The sequence below is a fragment of the Chlamydomonas reinhardtii genome, chromosome 12 (assembly GCF_000002595.2).
Source record: "Chlamydomonas reinhardtii strain CC-503 cw92 mt+ chromosome 12, whole genome shotgun sequence".
NCBI lineage: Eukaryota > Viridiplantae > Chlorophyta > Chlorophyceae > Chlamydomonadales > Chlamydomonadaceae > Chlamydomonas > Chlamydomonas reinhardtii.
The window spans coordinates 9,390,335-9,408,290 of record NC_057015.1 but is presented as its reverse complement, the minus strand read 5'-3'; the positions used below and the strand labels follow the sequence as shown (position 1 = coordinate 9,408,290).

Sequence of the window (17,956 nt, the reverse complement as noted above, 5' to 3'; positions counted from 1 at the left end):
CGTGTGGGTCCCAATTCCAAGGCGGAGGACGGGGCCATGGAAGACGACGTGGCGTGGCGCCGCATGTCCTCTTCACATCGTGTGGATATAGGTCGCCGGTGTGCGTGTGACTAGCCCGGGAGGGCTGGTGCTCCGGCCTTAACCATACCAGAAACCCTGCTCATTTCTACGCCCCGGCTTCGCCCACCCCCACCAATGCCCGCCGTTCCTGATGCTCTGACCCTGTTCACATTGCGTTACCCTGACAGCCCCACCCCCCTGACAGCCCCACCCCCCGGCTTGCATCGATACCTCCATGACCCTATAACTGTAACTGTAACCCCCATACACACACACCTCCAGGCGCCGTGATCTTCGAGGCGGGCGACAAGGTGGACTTCTCCTACATCGTGCTGCGGGGCGAGGTGGCGCTCAGCCGATACAGCGACGCCCGCAACGCGCCGGAAGACATTGGCAGCCGCGTGCCCGGACAGCACTTCGGCACGCTGTCCGGCGCGGCGGCGGTCAGCGGCGGCAGCATGCCGGCAGGCGGCGGCGGCGGCGGCGGCGGCGCGGGGGAGGCGGGCGGCGGCGGCGGGCCCACGGCGGCGGCGGACAAGAAGCGCACCTTCACCGCCCGGTGCACGCAGGTGGGGGAGACACGGTTGTGTGTGTGTGTGTGTGTGCGTGTGTGTGTGTGTGTGTGTGTGTGTGTGTGTGTGTGTGTGTGCGTGTATGCTGGTCCTGTTAAGGGGAATGACACGTGTGTGTGTGTGGACGTGTGTGGCAGGCTTTGCATGTGGGTGTACGACACATGCGCGTGTAACCTCGATGTGCAAGTCCTTCCCCCGTCTTCCATGGGACGGCTGCCCGCCAGTTACCCCTCACCCTGCTCCTTATCCCCTGCCTTTACCTTGCCGCCCCTCCCCCCTGGACATCGGTAACAACGCGCCTGCTATAATACCGTTGCTTCACATGTTAAATCATCATTTACCCCTTCGTGCCCCGCCGCTGCAGCCGTGTGAGTTCGCCATCATCAACAAGGTCGGCTACAACCGACTCATCCGCGCGCAGCTGCAGAAGACCATCGCGGCGCGGGTGGAGGCGCTGGCGGGGCTGGCGGTGGTGCGGGGGGCGGCGTCGGGAGGAGCAGGGGCAGGGGCAGGGGCAGGGGGAACGGGGGCGGCAGCAGGGGGAGCGGCAGCAGGGGCGGCGGCGGCCGCCGCCACGCCCACTGCGCAACTGACGCGCATCGCCACCAACTGCCAGGTGGGCGGGTTTTGTTGCTCGTGTGGAGGGGTGAGGGGTGGGGTTAGGGATGGAGGTGGGGGTGGGAGGGGTTTAGGGGTGGGGGGGGGGGGTTGCAAGGATGTTTGGAAAAGCGGGGTTGGGGTTGGGGGTGGAGGTGGAGGTGGAGGTGGGGGTGGGGGTGGGGCGTGTGACCTCAAGCAGGACTGGGCATAGGAGCTTGGCGGGCGGCGCTCGGGGGCTCCAGCGGTGTCCCTGCGCCACGCTGTGGTTTCTGGGTTATGGTTTCATGGATGGTTTTGGATAAGCTACCCCATCACCCCGACCCCCGTGCAACCACCGCTGCGTTCTCCATGCGCGGCTAAACCCCCCACTCCACCCCAACCCCCTCAGGACGAGACGTTCAGCCCGGGCAGTGTGGTGGTTGACCCCGACTGCCCGCCCTCCCGCATCCACTTCATTGTGGAGGGCAGCGCCAAGCTGCTGTGGGTGCCGCCCCACGGCCCCCACCAGCCGCCGCCGCCCACAGACCGATTGCTGCTGGAGCAGCCGCCCGGCGGCGGCTGGGGCGTGGGCGCGAGCGGAGGAGGAGGAGGAGGAGGCGGGGGTGCGGGGGGAGGGGGAGGGGGAGGAGGAGGCGGAGGAGGTGGAGGGAAGGCAGCAGGCGGAGGAGGAGCGGCAGGCGGCGCGGGAGGGGGAGGCGGAGGAGGCGGGGAGGAGGGCGGCGGTGATGGCGGTGGCGAGGTGGACTGGAGTACGGGCAGCGGAACCAGTGTGGTGGCAGCGGCGTCGGTGCCGCGGGGGTTGCGCAAGCGGCATCAACACATCTACGAGGTGGGTGGGGTGGCGAGTGTGTGTGGGGGTGGGGTCGGGGGGGGGGGGTAGCCATCCATGGGATGGTGTGTATCAAATATGGGGGGGTGTAAATACTAGCCCAAACTAAACCAAACCCAATGCAATAGAGCGAGGAGGAGAGCGTGAGACGGCTTGTTAGGGGTTATCACAGGGGCAGTCATTTGTGGGTGGAGTCTGTGGGCGGTCCTTGCGGCACCGTGCCAAACCCGAGCCCATACCTAACCGCATTGCCACCATACACACACCTGTGACCTGTCCCTACATCATCCCCACCTCAAACACTTCATCATACCCACCCATAACACGCCCTCTCTCCCCTCTCTCCCCTCTCTCCCCTCTCTCCTCCCTCTCCCCGCCTCTCCCCCCTCTACCCCCTCTCCCTCTACCCCCCCCAGCTGGCGCTGCTGTCGCGCGGCGACGTGATCAACGGGCTGGCCATGTTGGGTCGCGCCACCTGCTTCACAGTGGTGGCGGCCTCGCAGCTCAAGGTGGGCAGGCAGCAGCAGCAGGAGGGGAGGCGGGGGAGGAGGCGGTGGGAGAGGAGGCGGGGGTGGAGGAGGCGGGGGCGGGGGGAGAGGAGGACAGTGGTGGTGCGGTGGAGCAGGACCATCAACGCAACGTCCCAAGAAAGGTGGAGCTACTAGGGGGAATGAGGCGTGCAGGGCCGGGGTGGGGGCGGCAGCAGGGCATGCCGGGGGGGTGGAGGGGACGAAGGGGTGGCGGCATTGCGATGGGCACATGCAGGAGGGCCGTGCAGGAGGACACACCGCGACGCGGCACGACACCACGACACGCGCAAACCCCCACAACGCAACCCCGACATCCCTCGCCCCACCCCACCGCCTGCCCCACCCCACCCTTACCCTTACTCCCCCCCCTCACTTCGTAAACTTAATGCGTGTAACCCCCCCCCCCCCCTCTCCAGACCATGTCTCTGGAGGTGGGCCCTGCCAGCCTGGTGCCGCTGGACGCCATCCTGGGCCGCGAGCAGGCGGCGGCACTGCGCGACCTGGCGGGCCGCACAGCCGAGGTGCACCGCCAGCGCGCGGCGCACATGGTGGCGGTGCGGCAGGTGGGTGCGTGTGTGTGTGTGTGGGGGGGGGGGGTGGGGGTGTGGGGGGGAAGGGGAGGGGGAAGGGAGTGTGTGTGTGTGTGTGTGTGTGTGTGTGTGTGTGTGTGTGTGGAGGGGTGGGGGAGAGGGGGAGGGGGGTTCAGTCCATTTGCGAAGGAACCGGGGGATGCCGCGTAGGCTGTTGGGTACGCATTAATGGGGCGTGAGGCGCAGTGGGCGCAGTGCAGCGAGACTATTGCAGCGCGGGGATGGCGGGCGGGGGTGCACGCATGTGGACGCATACACACACCTTGTTTTGGTGTTCTTTTTTGAAACCACACTTTCAAACACACACACACACACACACACACACACACACACACACACACACACACACACACACACACGCCGGCGCAGACCTCCCAGCTCATCATGGAGGGGCGCAGTGCCGCCAACCTGGAGCTGTCGGGCGCCGCTCTGCCGCCCAGCTTCATGCAGCACTACGTGCCCAACACACCCGGGGGCGAGGCGGGCGCGGGGCCGCTGAACGGGCCCCACACGCTGCTAGGTGAGCTGGTACGATTCCGCAGCTGGGCGGGTTGGTTGGGGGCTTTCTGTTGCAATGGCGTGGGGTAGGTCGAGCTTGACAGGTGGCGCGAACGGTGTGGAACGGGAAAATGCACGTGAACCCCACGCTACTGTGATCTCGTGTACAATTGGACCAGCATCGCACTATGTTTTCCGTCTGCTTCATCCTCCCGCCGTGGCCGCCGTCACGTCATGCTCACTCCGTCTTACAACACGGACGGCTTCATACGGCTCCTCCGTCACACGCCCCCGCGCACACGACCCCGCACACACACGCCCTCGCACACACACGCCCCCGCACACACATACGCCCCCCCCCGCACACCCCGGCACACAGGCTTCCGCGCCGCCGTGGCCGCCGACCCGCAGCTGCTCCAGCCCACCGGCGCCCGCTGGCAGCACGGCGACGTGATGCGGCTGGTGGCGGCGGCGGGACAGGTAGTGTTGGACAGCGTCACGGCCGCGGGCAACCCCGTGGGAGGAGGCAGCGGCGGCAGCGGCGGGGGAGGAGCTGGCGGCGGTGGCGGAGGGTTCACGGGCCTTGCGGCGGCAGGGGCGCCTCCGGTGGGGTCGCTAGGAGGTGGCGGAGGTGGGCTGCTGGCGGCGTCGCCGTCCACCGTGGCTCTGCATCGCAGCAGTGTGGGCGGCGGCTATGTGGGCCCCGGCGGGGGCGGCGGCGGCCGCCGCAGCGTCAGCCCCGGGCCCGCGGGCCACAGCGCCAGCCCCGGTGCTGCCGCCACAGGTGCGGCCGACTCCGCCTCCGGTCAGCAGCAGCAGCAGCAGCAGCAGCAGCAGCAGCAGCAGCAGCAGCAGCAGCAGCAGCAGCAGCAGCAGCAGCAGTCGGGTATGGGGCCGGGCGGGGCGGGCGGTCCCGGCGAGGCGCACGTGACCACAGTGGTGGCGGCGCCTGTGGCCCTGCCGCGCACCCGCATGCGCGCCCCCAGCCCCGGCATGGCTCGGGAGCTGGGGCTGGAGGCGCCGCCGTCCGCCGCGCAGCTGGTGAGGGCGTGGAGGGAGTCGAGGGAGTGGAGGGAGTGGAGGGATGGGGCATGAGGGAGGGAGGGAGTCGAGGGAGTGGAGGGAGGGGGCATGAGGGAGGGAGGTAAGGAAGGGAAGGCGCCGGCCAGGGAGGCGGTGGGAGGTCGGCGGGAACGGTGCTGGTAGGACCCCGTGGTGTGGTGTGGTGCAGGGAGCGCAACGGGAATGACCTCCCGCACCCCGTCACACGGTGTGCCCTGTGTGCGGCTCGGCACCCACCCGCCGTGTGCTCATGTGCTGTGGTCACCCCTGTGGTCCTGCACACATGCAACCCTGTACCGTACCATCAGCATCAGCCCCCCTGTGTTTGGATCGAGGGAGCAACCAGCCTCTCCGCCCTCTTCCCCTCGCTCTTCTGCAATGGGTTCGGTTTAGTTTGGCTTGGTATCTACCCCCCCCCCCCCCGTCTACCACTTCCTTAACCAGTCATGAATGTAACTCCCCCCCCCCCGACTTCACTCCGTAAACTTAATGCGTGTACCCCCCCCAACACCACACCTGCTTACTACACTTCTCTGTACAAATCCTTGCAACCCCCACCCCCACCCCCTGCTATCGCAACCCTCTCCCCCCAGTCCTCCGGCGACCTGGCCTCCAGCCTGGCAGTTCTGTCCGACCCCTCCGCCGCCAAGACCCGCAACGGCCGCCCGCGCCCGCCGCAGCGCACCACGCTGGGGCTGCCCTTCGCCGGCAACGTGGCCATGCTGGTGCTGGAGAACCACAGCGACCTTGTCAAGGTGTGTGTGTGTGTGTGTGTGTGTGTGTGTGTGTGTGTGTGTGTGTGTGTGTGTGTGTGTGTGTGTGTGTGTGTGTGTGTGTGTGTGTGTGTGTTTGTGTGTGTGTGTGGGGGGGTATATTCATGATTAATATTTAAGAAGTGAAGGTGTAGGGGGGTTGTAGATACCAGCCCAAACTAAACCGAACCCGATGCACAAGGGGCGTAGAGGGGGAGAGGGGGAGGGAGGAGGGATTGTTCTCAGTCTGTTCCTGGTACAAAATTGTCGGTGGGGGGATGTGCGTGCGGGCACGGGCGCTTTGGGGTTAGGGGAAGTCCTATGCCGCTGATGTACAGATACACAGTATGGCACGACCCCACACTCACAACACGACACAACACGACACGACCTCCTCTGTTCGTACCGCTGCTCTAGCCTCGCAACCCCCCAACCCCATCCCGCCTCCTTCACTCCGCTCCCCGCACCCCCCCCCCCGCTCCCCCCCCTGCCCCTCTTGGCAGGTCGTGGCCCACCAGCCCAGTGGCCTGGAGGCCGTCGCCAGCCTGCGCAACGCCGTGGCGCCCTCCCACCAGCAGGACAACGACCACGACGACGACGGGGAGGATGGGGAGGATCAGGCGTATGACGAGGAGGAAGACCTGCCGCACGGCACTGCTACTGCTGCTGCTACAGCCATGGGTGGCGGCGGCGGCGGCGGGCGCGGCAGTAGCAGCTACGGGGTCACCACAGTGATGGCTGACGGCTCGATCCTGCGGGACCAGCCCAGCGGCGCCGCCTCATCCGGGGTAGCGGCTGTAGCAGCGGCGGAGGTGTCGGTCGGCAGTAGCGGCGCCGGCCCGGACGGCGTGGCGGCGGCGGCGGATGACGAGGTGTCACGAATCATGACACCGGGCAGCAACAGCAAGTCCTCCGCCGCCACCGCGGCGGCGCTGCTGCCGCCGACCCTGTCGTCCGGCTCACCTGCGCCGTCATCATCAGCGGCACTGCTACTGCCGGCGTCGGCGGCGGCGCACGTGACCGCCTCCGCCGGGTCGCTGGCGGGCGTGGCCAGCGGCCTGGCGACATCGGTCGTAGAGCCGCTCACACTCAGAGCCGCCAACTCCCGCTCCAACACCCCCGTGCCCGGGGCGGCGGCGGGGCACGTGATGACGGCCAGCGGCATGCTGGCGGCGGAGGCGGCGGCGGCGCGGCGGGCGCCGTCGCCTCTAAGCGGCGGTGGCGGCGGCGGCGGCGGCGTGCCTGCGACCACGCCGGCGCACCACACCGGGCCGCCGCTGGTGGCGGGGCAGACGCACGTGCCGCAGGCGCACCCATTCCTGAAGCAGCCGGCGGCGGCGCAGGCCGCCGGTGGCGCGCCCGGCGGCGGCACCGCCGGCGCCATGCCGTCGCCGCTGCTGGTTGCGTCGGCGGTGGTTGCGCCGTCCGCATCCGCTGCAACCGCCAAGCTCGCCGCCAACCGCCTAACCACCATCATGTCGCCGGGGACGCTCAGCAGCGGCGCCCCGGCGGGACCGTTCGATCCAGACGCAGTGGCGGCGGCCGCGGAGGCAGCGGAAGCCGCCGCCGCCGCTGCGGCCGCGGCCGGCGGCGCCGCCACCGCCGCCTCCTGCCTGCACCAGCACGCCGCCGCCGCCAGCATGCCAACGACCACAACCGTAACCGCCGTGCCGTACCCGAAACCGCCGGGCACTGCCAACAGCTCTGCGCCGCCGTCTCTGTCAAACACGGGTATGCTGCCGCCCGCCTCGCGATCCTGCACGCCCTCACCCGTACCGCCCGCCGGTACGGCACCGTTGGAATCCATGCCCGGCGGTACGGCGCCACCGGACAGCGTCGTCATCATGCCACGCATGTTGTCAGTGTACGACGGAGCGCTCTTTGACGGTGGCGGCGCCGGCGGTGGCTCGCCGCACTCGCCGCGGCGGCTCGCGGCGCTGGGGCCGGTGGCGGCCTCGGCGGCGGCGGCGGCCGCAGCGGCGGCGGCGGCTGGTACGCGTGTGCCTTCGCCTCCACACGGTGGCCACCACAGCGGCCACCTGCCGCCGGTGAGTCCTGCCAGTCGTGCGCTGTTCATGCGTGTGCTGTTTGGGGTCACGGTATGGCCATGTCACTCATGTGCACTACCCTTCAGCACTGCATCCGCCTCTCATTTTGATTGCACGCATCGCCTATCCCCCTGCCGTAGATGCCTGGTTACTCCGCCCCCCACGGCGCCCCTCGCGCCGCCTCCGCCTCGCCGCCGCCGCACGGGTCACCGGGCCGCGCCGACCGCGTGTCACCCTCCCACCACCGCCACCACGTCCCCGCCAGCCGGATCCGAGCCTCCTGGGAATCAGGGCCGCAGCACCGCTTCGGCATGAGCCGCGACCTGCTGGGCTACAGCTCCTCAGCAACTGTCGAAACCGGATCCGGACCCAACGGATCTGGGTATAGCACCATGCCGACCAGATCTGGATCCAGATCCGTGGAGGGCCTCATCTTCACCGGTGGCATCGGCGGCAAGTACGGCATCGGCCGGAACGCGGCGAAGGCGGGCGCGGGCGGTGGCGGCACGCTACGGGGCAAGGTGTCGGTGGGCGTGTCGCTTCGGGACCTGGCGGGTGTGAACGAGCTGCCCGGTGAGGTGACGGGCGGGCGGCTGTTTGGCCGCGGCCACCGCAGCGGGCCGCTGCACGGCGCCGGCGGCGAGCGGCACCTGGACGGCCCGCCGCTGCCGCTGGAGGTGAGCGGGGCGTGGATGGAGGGGTGCTGACTGCTGGCCGGGGGTGGTGGTGGTGGTGGTGGTGGAAGGGCTGGGGGTGCGGCAGCATGCGTGGCAAAGTATGCCAACAATACCGTTATGGTACTTGTGTCAACGCACCAATCCTCGCAGGCACGTACCGTAGGGGTCCTGTCTCGGGCCCAGGCCTCTTGTCCTGTCCTCTGCCTGGAACCCCCCTCTACGGTATTCCGCCCTTCACCCCGCCCCTGCCCGCCCCCTGCCGCCCGGCGCTGTGCCCCTCGGCTCCGTCCGCAGGTGGACGCGGCGGCTCCGCCCATGGCCCACCACAAGCTGAGCGAGCCGTCCCTGGGCGACCTGCAGTACATCCTGGGCCGCTGGACCGAGAAGTGAGTGCGTGTGTGTGTGTAGGAAGACACGAGAATAATTGTGTGTGTGTGTATGTGTGTGTGTGTGTGTGTGTGTGTGTGTGTGTGTGTGTGTGTGTGTGTGTGTGTGTGTGTGTGTGTGTGTGTGTGTGTGTGTGTGTACCGGCGCCGGACTACTGCGGGTGCATTGGGGCGCATGGATGGAAGGGGTGGGGTTTTGGCTTCATGGTGAGGGGTGAGAGCACACATACAAGCATCCGTCCGCCGGTGCCGGTAGTCGTTCCCACACGCACACTCCCCAGGAAGGCAGCAGCAGTTTGTGCACCTAGCTCTCCGGCGAGTCCCTCGATCGCTTGCCTCCTCCACTTACTTACGCCCCCTACCTCCTCCGCTTGCCCCTGCTGCTGCTGCTGCCGCCACCTCCCTACCTGCTGCCCCACCACAGGTGGGCTCAGGAGCGTACGGAGCTCAATGTGGTCTCCCGGCTGGGCCCACGCCCCGGCCGCCAACAACAGCACCCGCACCCGCACCCGCACCAACAGCAGCACCCGCCGCCGCACTCGGCACCCGCGGCGCCGGCGCAGCAGTACGGCATGGGGCCGCTCAGCGGCGCCGCCGCCGCGCCCGGCAGTGCTCATCTCGAGGAGGCTGGGGATGAATCGCTGCTGGCTGCTGGCGTGGTGCCGCTTTCGGCGTTTGGGTACAGCGTGGATGACTTGGTGTCGTCCTCCGGTCAGGCGAATGGGGGCCAGCAGCACCCGCACCCGCACCCGCAGCACGGGCGGCACTCAGTGCCGTACTTGCCACCCTTGGGCGGCGCAGCAGCAGCAGCGGCAGCAGCAGCGGCAGGTGGCGGTGGCGGTGGCGGCTACGGCGTGGTTGAGGAGGGGGCGGAGGAGGGTTACGACGAGGAGGAGGCGGTGGGGGTGGGGGAGTTCCGGCGGCCGTTGACGGACCTGGGTTTGTTCGGGGCGCCCTTCCTCGGCGGCACACCGCGAGGGCCCAACGGCGCGCCGCTGCCTGGTGGCGGTGTTGGCGGCGGCGGCGGCGGCGCGCACGGGTCCTATGCCGCGGTGATGGCGCAGCAGCCGTACATCTACCAGGCGGCACCGGTGGCGGCTGCTGTAACGCAGCACCACCAGTAGCTAGTACGTAAATGTGGTGGGTGTGGCGGGGCGGGGCGTGCGCCGCGGGCGAGCTGGATGTGCGAGCGGGGCTGTGCGCGTGTGCGTATTTATGCGCCTGCTGTGTGTCTGTGTGATGCGTTCATGGTGATAATGTGCGTGGCGATGCTCAGGATGTACGCAAGCATGCGCGCCAAGGTCGTGTCGCTAGGCATGTGCGCGAGCGATGTCTCTATGAGGGCGGGGATGTATGTGTGGCGACCTGGCTCAGCGGACGGACCGAGCAACTCGTCGCGTCAGACGTGTGGGAGCGAGCAGGCGCGGAATGAAGGGGCAGCCAGCGAGCAGTGCCGCGACTCCCCATCTTCCGCTGCTGGAGTGTGCGTGCACGGGCGTCTGACATGGCGGGCTAGCTGCTGGACTGCAGGACTACCGGATAGGTCTTGCAGGTGTGAAATGTCAAGCGTTTACATGTAGCTTTGTGCAAAGCCTTGGAGCTGTTGAAGGGGTCGCGCGCGCGTGGCCCATTTAGGCCGACCTGCCAGGCCCAGGCCAGCGCCGGATGGTCGGTTGGACCGCGCTGTGGACAATTTTTGTGGGCAAAAGCCCGACACATATGCGAAAGCCAAAGACCATACGCCTTCATACACCGTCTGGATCCAGGCGCGCGCGCGAGATAATAGTTCGCAATTCACAGCTGTTCGAATCCTGCACGCAAATCGACTGAGCTTCGCAGCATTAGTCTGATTCCTAAGCCTATCCATCACAAGTTGACTTCAGGAGACAAGGACTTTTAGCAGCCTAGGGGCTTAGCTCCGCCGCGTGCGCGAAAGCGCGACATTTCTGTCGGCCCCGTTTACTTGGGCTTCATAGGTCATAGTACGCTTGAATAATCATCCAGCATATGAAATACTTGGACGGGCAGGAGGGCGACGAGTATTTGGACTCGGGCCTGGGCGACCCCAGCCACTTCATAGGCGACGATCCAAACATCGAAGATGGTAAGCTGAAGAATGAACGGTTAGGACTGCTGGACGTCATAAGCGGCGGCCACGGGGCAGACTACTAAACCGTGTGCTGCCGACGACGGTTGAGTGCTCGTGCCCTCGCTCGGCCCCACGAGGAGCGTGCTTTTCTGGTGCTTTCAGAATTCAAGAGTGCTGAAATTTGGTCACAGACCGTACCATAATTCTGATAACTCCGTAGCGTCGTGAAGTGACTTTCGCTCTGCCCCTCGCTGGCCCTCGCTCGCAGTACCGCCTAAGCCCGGGCTCGTTCCCTGCGCTGCAGCTACGACCTGGAGCTCACACATAGATGGAAACCCAGAAGCGACTTCCCTCAAGATTGCCCGGGACCTGTGAGTTTCTCGCTCTTACTTACTTCACATGTGCGACCGACAGCGCTCGCTCTCCTTTCATGATAGGTCGGGTTCACGTTGCCACCAGTGGACGGGTTTACCCGCTTGCGCGCGGTGCCTGCGGCCTGCCCAGCTGAGTTCGTGAGAGCTCGGTTTTGAAGCTGCGGCGGAACGCGTGTCGGGCTGTCAGCTCAGCACGGGCTGTCGTGTCGGGCCCACACCAAAGTTCCCGCCTCCGCCCCGTACTGTTTCCACCGCTGCAGGTGCATGCAGCGTATCCCCGTGGAGGCCGACACTATGTGGGTGGGCAGCAGCGCGCCGCCCCCGGAGCTGGTGCCACCCCGGCTCCTGTTGCAGCGCGTCCTGCTGCTGCAGCAGGAGGCCTGCCGCGACGCCCCCACCAGGGAAGACGCCGCCACCGCCACCGCCACCGCCACCGCCACCTACCACGCTGCCACCACCTCGGGCAGTGACTGTGCGGGCATGGGGTGCTGCTGGGCCAGCCGGTGCAACCCCGACACAGCAGCCACGGCCGGCTGCTGCTGCTGCTGCCTAACCGCCAGCCACAGCCACAGCCACATGACCACAATGAGCGGCACGGGGCAGCAGCAGCAGCAGCAGCAGCAGCAGCAGCTGGTGGTTGCATCGCCGGCGGGCCCAAAGCCGCTGCTGCTGTCCAAGAGGCAGCAGGGCCAGCAGCGGGAGGCAAAACAGCAGGAGGTGCAGCGACCGGCGGCGGCGGGTGCCGATGGCAGTAGCACAGAAGCAGGGGACTTCATAACCCGCACGACGCTCGGCGGCCATCGCCCTGCTGACAGCGCCGCCGCCGCCGCGGCCGCCCCCGCCGTCCCCTACAACTCCGGTCGCGGCCGCACAACAGCAGCAGCAGCAGCCACCTGCCGCGTGCTGGGCCTGGTCATGGCACAGCAGCAGCGGCTGCGGTAGCATGCATGTACAAGCCTGGTTCAGTGCTCTGGCGGCGGTCACCGTGAGGGTCTGCCGTCGCAGTTGCCGCAGCATGTATGGATGGGCTCGCTTGTAGTGAACGTGTATCGGGGGTGGGTCGAGTCCAGGGGGTCGGAATTTGACGCAAGGCGTTAATTTGGATGGGCCGCAAGACTAAAGCAATTGTGCGCTCACGCACAGGAACAGGGGAAACACAGTGCTTCTGTTGGATGCTTCATCTATGGTTCCGCAAACGTACAGAGAAAGCAAAATAAGTGGATCTGTCGCTTTTGAAGTGGTGGAGCGTTAGACGCTGGTGACGAAGCCGCATGGGGCGGGTGTTGGCATCAGGCATAGGGTGCATGCGGTCATGGCGTGTGTAGCCATGGCGACGTATGGGCATCGGCGGCAGTGCCGCTTGCTCGCAAACAGGTAGGGCTGCGCGTGCCTCGTTGCGCGGTCGTGTTGGGAGGTGTCACAGTGCACTCACAATGCACGTGTGTGCGTGCGTGCGTGCGTGCGTGTGTGTGTGTGTGTGTGTGTGTGTGTGTTTTGAAAAAACAACAAAACGTAGCCCGCCCAGACGGCGCGCCGGAGTTACTTACGGGTACCTACCAATACTGTGTGTGTGTGTGTGTGTGTGTGTGTGTGTGTGTGTGTGTGTGTGTGTGTGTGTGTGTGTGTGCGCGTCAGAGAGCAAATGACTGGACAGATGTGAGATAAGAGAAAAGGCGGGCAAGGGAATTTCCAGGGCGGGTATGCGTATTTTAGCCTGTCCTGCTTGTCCATAAGTAACTTGCCTCACTACATCAACACAGATACTGTCATACCCACTGCATCTTCAAGGCAGTTGGTTCAACGAATGCGGTTATGCGAAGGGAATCGTAGGGACGAATGCCCTGTGGAGGTTGGTGATACACGCCTGTTATGCATACGTGTCAAGAAGTTGCGCTTGCAGCGTTGAGGTGTGTGTGGGGTCTCATGGGGGCCTAATATCACAGTTTTGTAGTACGCGGTTTTGTGTTGCCATGCGTTTTCCTAGATCACCGATGGCGCGCAATGATTGACGTAGTGCATAAGTTGGTTGGCTGTGAATGCTGTCAATGCGGGGGCATGTCGTGCATCCATGCGGCCTGTGCTGCAATAGCTAACGCTTTGTGTCCAATGCCTCTTACGGCGGTAAGAGAAGAAGTGGATTAGGACCAGGCACCCCTGATTTGGACATGAAGGTGGAGAAGATAAATATCATAACATGCACTGATGAATGTCACGGTAAAGGTGAGCGGTCCTCAGCCCCCGCCCCCTGGGCAGTGGGCTGCTGTGGGTCCGGTCTTACCGTACGGCTTAAAGCAGTGATTATGTGATCTCGTATGTGATGAGTGATGTTGGTCATGTTGCGAGGGCTACGTGGTCCTGTGTGCACGTGACGTGGGGTGCGGGGTGCATGCATGCACGCAGGGTTCAGTGTTGAGGATGGGAACACGAGTAGTGTGTTTGTGGGCATAGGGGGCGGCTATTGCAGTTGTGGGTCTACGTCCGACCCGCGCCCGACACGCGGCCTTACTTGTATTTGTATGCACTACCACCCGCCGGCCGGTACTGATAAGGGAATTGATGCTGCTTTTCTTATTCACTGTGAGCCCTCTGATGAGGAGTAAGCACTCTACGGTAAGCACTCTACGGTAGGACATTGGTACGAATTGGTGTGCGATGGGACATTGCTGGTAATAATGGGATAGTGTGAAGTGGGCAAGGGTTTTTACTGTGGGAACTGGCAAGGGGCTGACTTCACAAGTGGGAAGGGGCTTCGGAAGTGGGCGCATGCGGGTACGGGCCCTTCGGCATCTTATACCGTATAGTTCGCGGCCCCGCCTCTCTCTCAACAAATGGGTGCCTATTAGCAGGAGTGTGCACGTCAGGCAATAAAGGCCGACCAGGGTGGGGGGCGCTGGAGGCGCACAGAATGGTGCGGGCCCATCCCGTGTCAGGTCACGGGCCCCCGCGCCCAACATGTAACGCAAGCACAATACGCCCTCACACGCGTACGCAGTCCAGTCCATTCCCGTCCGGTCCAGTCCAGTCCAGTCCAGCTCGGGCATGCCGTTGTACTGTTGTAGGCACTAGGCGGCGGTGCTGCCCGCGGTGCCCTCACGCCCAGTGCCCCGACTGCCGTACAGCGCCCAGCCAGCAATGCCCATCGTGAATGCCCATCCAGACAGAGCGAGCCCGATGCCCAGGCAGCAGCCCCCAAACCAAAAGCCCCGCAGCAGCAGCAGCAGCACCCCGGTGATGGCGACGGCAGGTGGCCCCAACTCACTGCTCCTACCTCTCACTGCTGCTGGTGGTGGTGCTGGTACCTGTGGCCGCTGCTGCAGCAGTCCGCCTGCACCCAGCCGCATGAACCCGCATAGCCGACACAGCAGGCGTTGGCGTTGCCGCAGAGTCAAGGTGGCAGGCGGGGGTTCTGGGTGTACGTCCCCCTCGACAATGCTACCGCCATGAGGGTTGACCTGTCACGCCAAATCGGCGTCAGCATGCGGTATCGCGTGACAGAGCACTTGACCGGTGCAAGCGCAAGCCTGGTCCTTCGAGCATCCACCAACCGGTGTAGGCCTGTAGGATGGATAGGCTGCTGTATTGGTGTTGCCGTACGCGGTGTCGCGCTGCCGCAGCCCCCCGCCTGCCAGCGTGCGAGCCACGGGATCCCCTGCTGCGGACGGCGGCGTGGCAGTCCGGCAGTGGCGCGGCATGACGTGGCGTACGTGACGTGGCAGTCCGGCAGTGGCGCGGCTACAACCTACCAGCACCCTACCGGGCAGCAGCATGTGGTGTGCGATGGGACAGCGCATGCATTATCTTCATAGGCCTCTGAAGGGCTCTGGCGGGCTCTGAAGGGCTCTGAATGGCTCTGTTACGGGCGTGTGCTAAACTGCGGATGCGGCTCTGGCGGGCTCTGAGGGGCTCTGGCGGGCTCTGAGGGGCTCTAGCGGGCTCTGAGGGGCTCTGGCGGGATGTGGAGAGTTCTTTTACACCTACCGTAGGGCACAAACCCAGCCCAAGCCTAGCCGTTCACAGACCGCAAGCACGCACTGGTATTCACCACCAGCCCATGTACCGCGCAGCTCTCTAGCAACTCCAATAACCGCGAGGGGAAGGCACGGATGATGCATGCTTGGGGCCGCATGCTTGGGACCCGACTCAATCACAACGGGCCCGCCTCTGTCGTGCAAGTGTGCAACCTAGCATTATGTCCGCGCTACGTTCTTCGACACCTTCCTGAAACAGCAGCAACTGCAAAGACACACGCCGCAACAGCTGGCCACGACAGCCAGCTCTCGGTCCCATGACTCGTTGGTTCGGCAGATCCGCACATGCCCTGTCTGACACACCACAACCGCTACCCGACTTTCCGCCCGCCGCTGCGCCTGTCCCACAGCTGCCAGCAACATCCCTGACTTCCGCACAGCTGGCCCTCAGTCGCTGTCGCACAGGTCAATGAGCTCCGTGACCTCCTTCAGGCGCCACTTCGGCATGACCGTGTGGCTGCAGTGTGGCTGGGCCAGCAAATTGCGCTACCCGTCCAGGAGCCCCAGTTGCTCATCTAGAGGTCCCCTTCCCCGACCGCGACAAGCAACAGCAGGTGTTGTCCGCCGCTGGGCTCTTCCAATTGGTATAGATGGCTGAGCGCGGCTCAGTCTGAGTTGGGCGCGCATGCGGGCACACGCAAGCACCGACAAGTGGTCAAGAGCACAATTGAAAGCTTGCACATGCGCAGAGTATTGACGAGTCTGCACCTGACCATGAACACGCTTCACGATCTTCATCATGTTTCGTTACATGTACGCTTTGGTGTCCCGGAAACTCCTTTGCGAACATGGTTGGATTTATGGCGTGGCAGACAGTGGCAGACAGGGGGGGGTAAGATCTACATTTTTGTACCCCAGCTCCAAAACGGATAGAGCTTGACGAGAGCGTTGAGAATCCGCTTTCAGTGTTTCGATCAGGGTAGTAACTGCAAAGTGATGAGTGGACAAGAAAGGGAACCGCCCCCCTGCTCGGCTGCCGACCCAACTCACAGCTGCGTAGGCGTGTCGACGCTAAGCGAACGCCCGCCAGAGCCACACCAGACACAGCATCACAAGACACGCGGCTCAAAAGGCACCGCTACACCAATACCCACGCGCACTCACAGTCACGGCAGCACACCGCCGGGCCAGCACACACGGCCAGTGGCCACGGGCACCGCGCTCACGACGCGCCGCGCAGTCCAATACGCCGAACACCCATCAAGGAGACGGGGGCGGAGAACCAGCGTCATACGGCAACACGACAACAACGCGGTCGTCGGCCCCCCGCGACAGGAACACGTGCCCATAGGGGACAGTGTCCCAGCCACCAGGGCGCGCGCCCAAACTAGCAAACGCCTGCAATCGCCCCCAGAAGTCAGCCACCAAATCCAGTCCAACAGCCAAAACATGGCCTCCGCCTTCCGCTCTGGTCTACATACGCATTAGTTCCGCAACACTACTCAATGGCCAGACGGAAGCGCGGCCGCGGCGGGCAGCCCTTGCCCGGCCACCACAATCCGTTGCCGCCCCAGGTCCATAGCAGACAACGCAGCCAGGCACACCACATCCCATACCGGCGGTGCCAGGCGCGGGGGCGGCCGCACCAGCCACAAGCAAGCGCGCGCAAACACGCCCAGCGAGTCCTCCGGATGCGCCCCCATCGCCATGCCCATGGACTCACGCAGGCCACGAGCCACGACACAGTCCCAGTAATAATGCCGCCGATCCCCCAACGTCACGTCCGCACTACTTGCCTGGCATACATGGACTGATGGACAACGCCGTCGGCACGTTCACGGGCACGCAGGGGGAACGCCCAACACGCATCGGCAGCGACACGCCACAAGGCCTCCTTATGCCGTGCCCCTTTTCAGAAGCGGGATTGTGTGGCTCAGAGTGGATGAAGGCGGGGTCGGGATGATGCGGGTATGCCATCATGCGATGACGCCCCATGACCTCCCGCCACCTGAGCCAGCCTGACATTCCGAGTTGAAACAGCGGCTGTGCCACGGAACCATCCTCTGTCGTTTTTCGCAGCCTCACAACGAATCCTTCTTCAGAACCGACCTCACTACCTCTGTCATCTTCTCACAAAGCACCGGACCTACTGAACATGCTGTGCTCCAGCGCCAGCCGCGCCAACGCGGCCCTGCCGCGGCCTGTCGCTGCGCTGCAATATATATTGCTCCTTAGTGCCGCATCGTTCTAAGCGCATGATAGTAACCCCAGTAACCCCACGCGTCAACTGTAGCTCACACTAGCTCCCCCCATGGCAACCACGCTCCGTCATGCCCGCGGACAACATCATGCGCCCACCCGCTTCGGACCATACGTCAACTTCGGCCCGTCACACCGGCAAAAGCGTCATGCACGCCAGCTGATTGCACCTACCATCCGCACCGATGCCTAACAACTGCACCTCCAGTATGCGTACTTGCACTCCGCCCGCTTCCCTCCTTCTATCCTTACCTTTCCTCCCTTTTTCGCTCGATTACCTCGCGTCTCTAGCTCCTACGATTACGCTGATATCCTCTCTCCTCCATCCTGTCCCCAAACCTATACTACCTCCCCCCCATCCTTCCTTCCCGTCCCCATCTTCTACTCTCCTATTCCACACCCCTCCAACATCCCTTTCCTCCCCCCCTACTCCCTCCACCTTTCCGCCTTACACCCTCCCTTCCCTTCCTCCTTTCTCCTCTTTCTCATTCCAGCATCCCGACCTCTTCATCTTTCTCCTCTCAAACTTTCTTCTCCCGCTTTTTTCTACCTCCCCCAACCCTCTTCCCTTACTTCTTTTTCCCCCCACCCTTTCCCTTCCCTTTCCTCTTTTTCTCCTCTCTTTCCCCCTTTCTTTCCCTCCCTCCCCCCTCTCTTACCCC

General features: G+C 64.7%; 2 protein-coding genes across 3 annotated transcripts in view; both read left to right on the top strand.

The window, feature by feature from the left end:
- CHLRE_12g540050v5 (uncharacterized protein) overlaps positions 1-10,346 on the top strand; it is a 16,026-nt gene extending 5,680 nt beyond the window's left edge. Inside the window, exons 9-20 of the mRNA XM_043068732.1 lie at positions 343-629; positions 997-1,248; positions 1,621-2,061; positions 2,478-2,570; positions 3,008-3,154; positions 3,551-3,701; positions 4,059-4,720; positions 5,335-5,496; positions 5,997-7,541; positions 7,682-8,218; positions 8,513-8,604; positions 9,029-10,346. Of these exons, the coding sequence (XP_042919226.1) occupies positions 343-629; positions 997-1,248; positions 1,621-2,061; positions 2,478-2,570; positions 3,008-3,154; positions 3,551-3,701; positions 4,059-4,720; positions 5,335-5,496; positions 5,997-7,541; positions 7,682-8,218; positions 8,513-8,604; positions 9,029-9,728 (5,069 nt within the window). The 3' untranslated portion in view covers positions 9,729-10,346. The remainder of the gene's footprint in view (positions 1-342; positions 630-996; positions 1,249-1,620; positions 2,062-2,477; positions 2,571-3,007; positions 3,155-3,550; positions 3,702-4,058; positions 4,721-5,334; positions 5,497-5,996; positions 7,542-7,681; positions 8,219-8,512; positions 8,605-9,028) is intronic.
- A 74-nt stretch (positions 10,347-10,420) lies between these two features.
- CHLRE_12g540100v5 (uncharacterized protein) lies at positions 10,421-14,037 on the top strand. 2 transcript variants are annotated; one of them, XM_043068736.1, is made up of 3 exons: positions 10,421-10,708; positions 10,998-11,064; positions 11,328-14,037. In XM_043068736.1, the coding sequence occupies exons 1-3, from the start codon at positions 10,612-10,614 to the stop codon at positions 12,007-12,009; spliced, it is 846 nt and encodes a 281-aa protein (XP_042919224.1). In that variant the 5' UTR covers positions 10,421-10,611; the 3' UTR covers positions 12,010-14,037. The 2 variants fall into 2 exon arrangements, with proteins under 2 accessions (XP_042919224.1, XP_042919225.1); XM_043068735.1 differs by having other exon boundaries at positions 10,962-11,064.
- Positions 14,038-17,956: the final 3,919 nt, after the last annotated feature.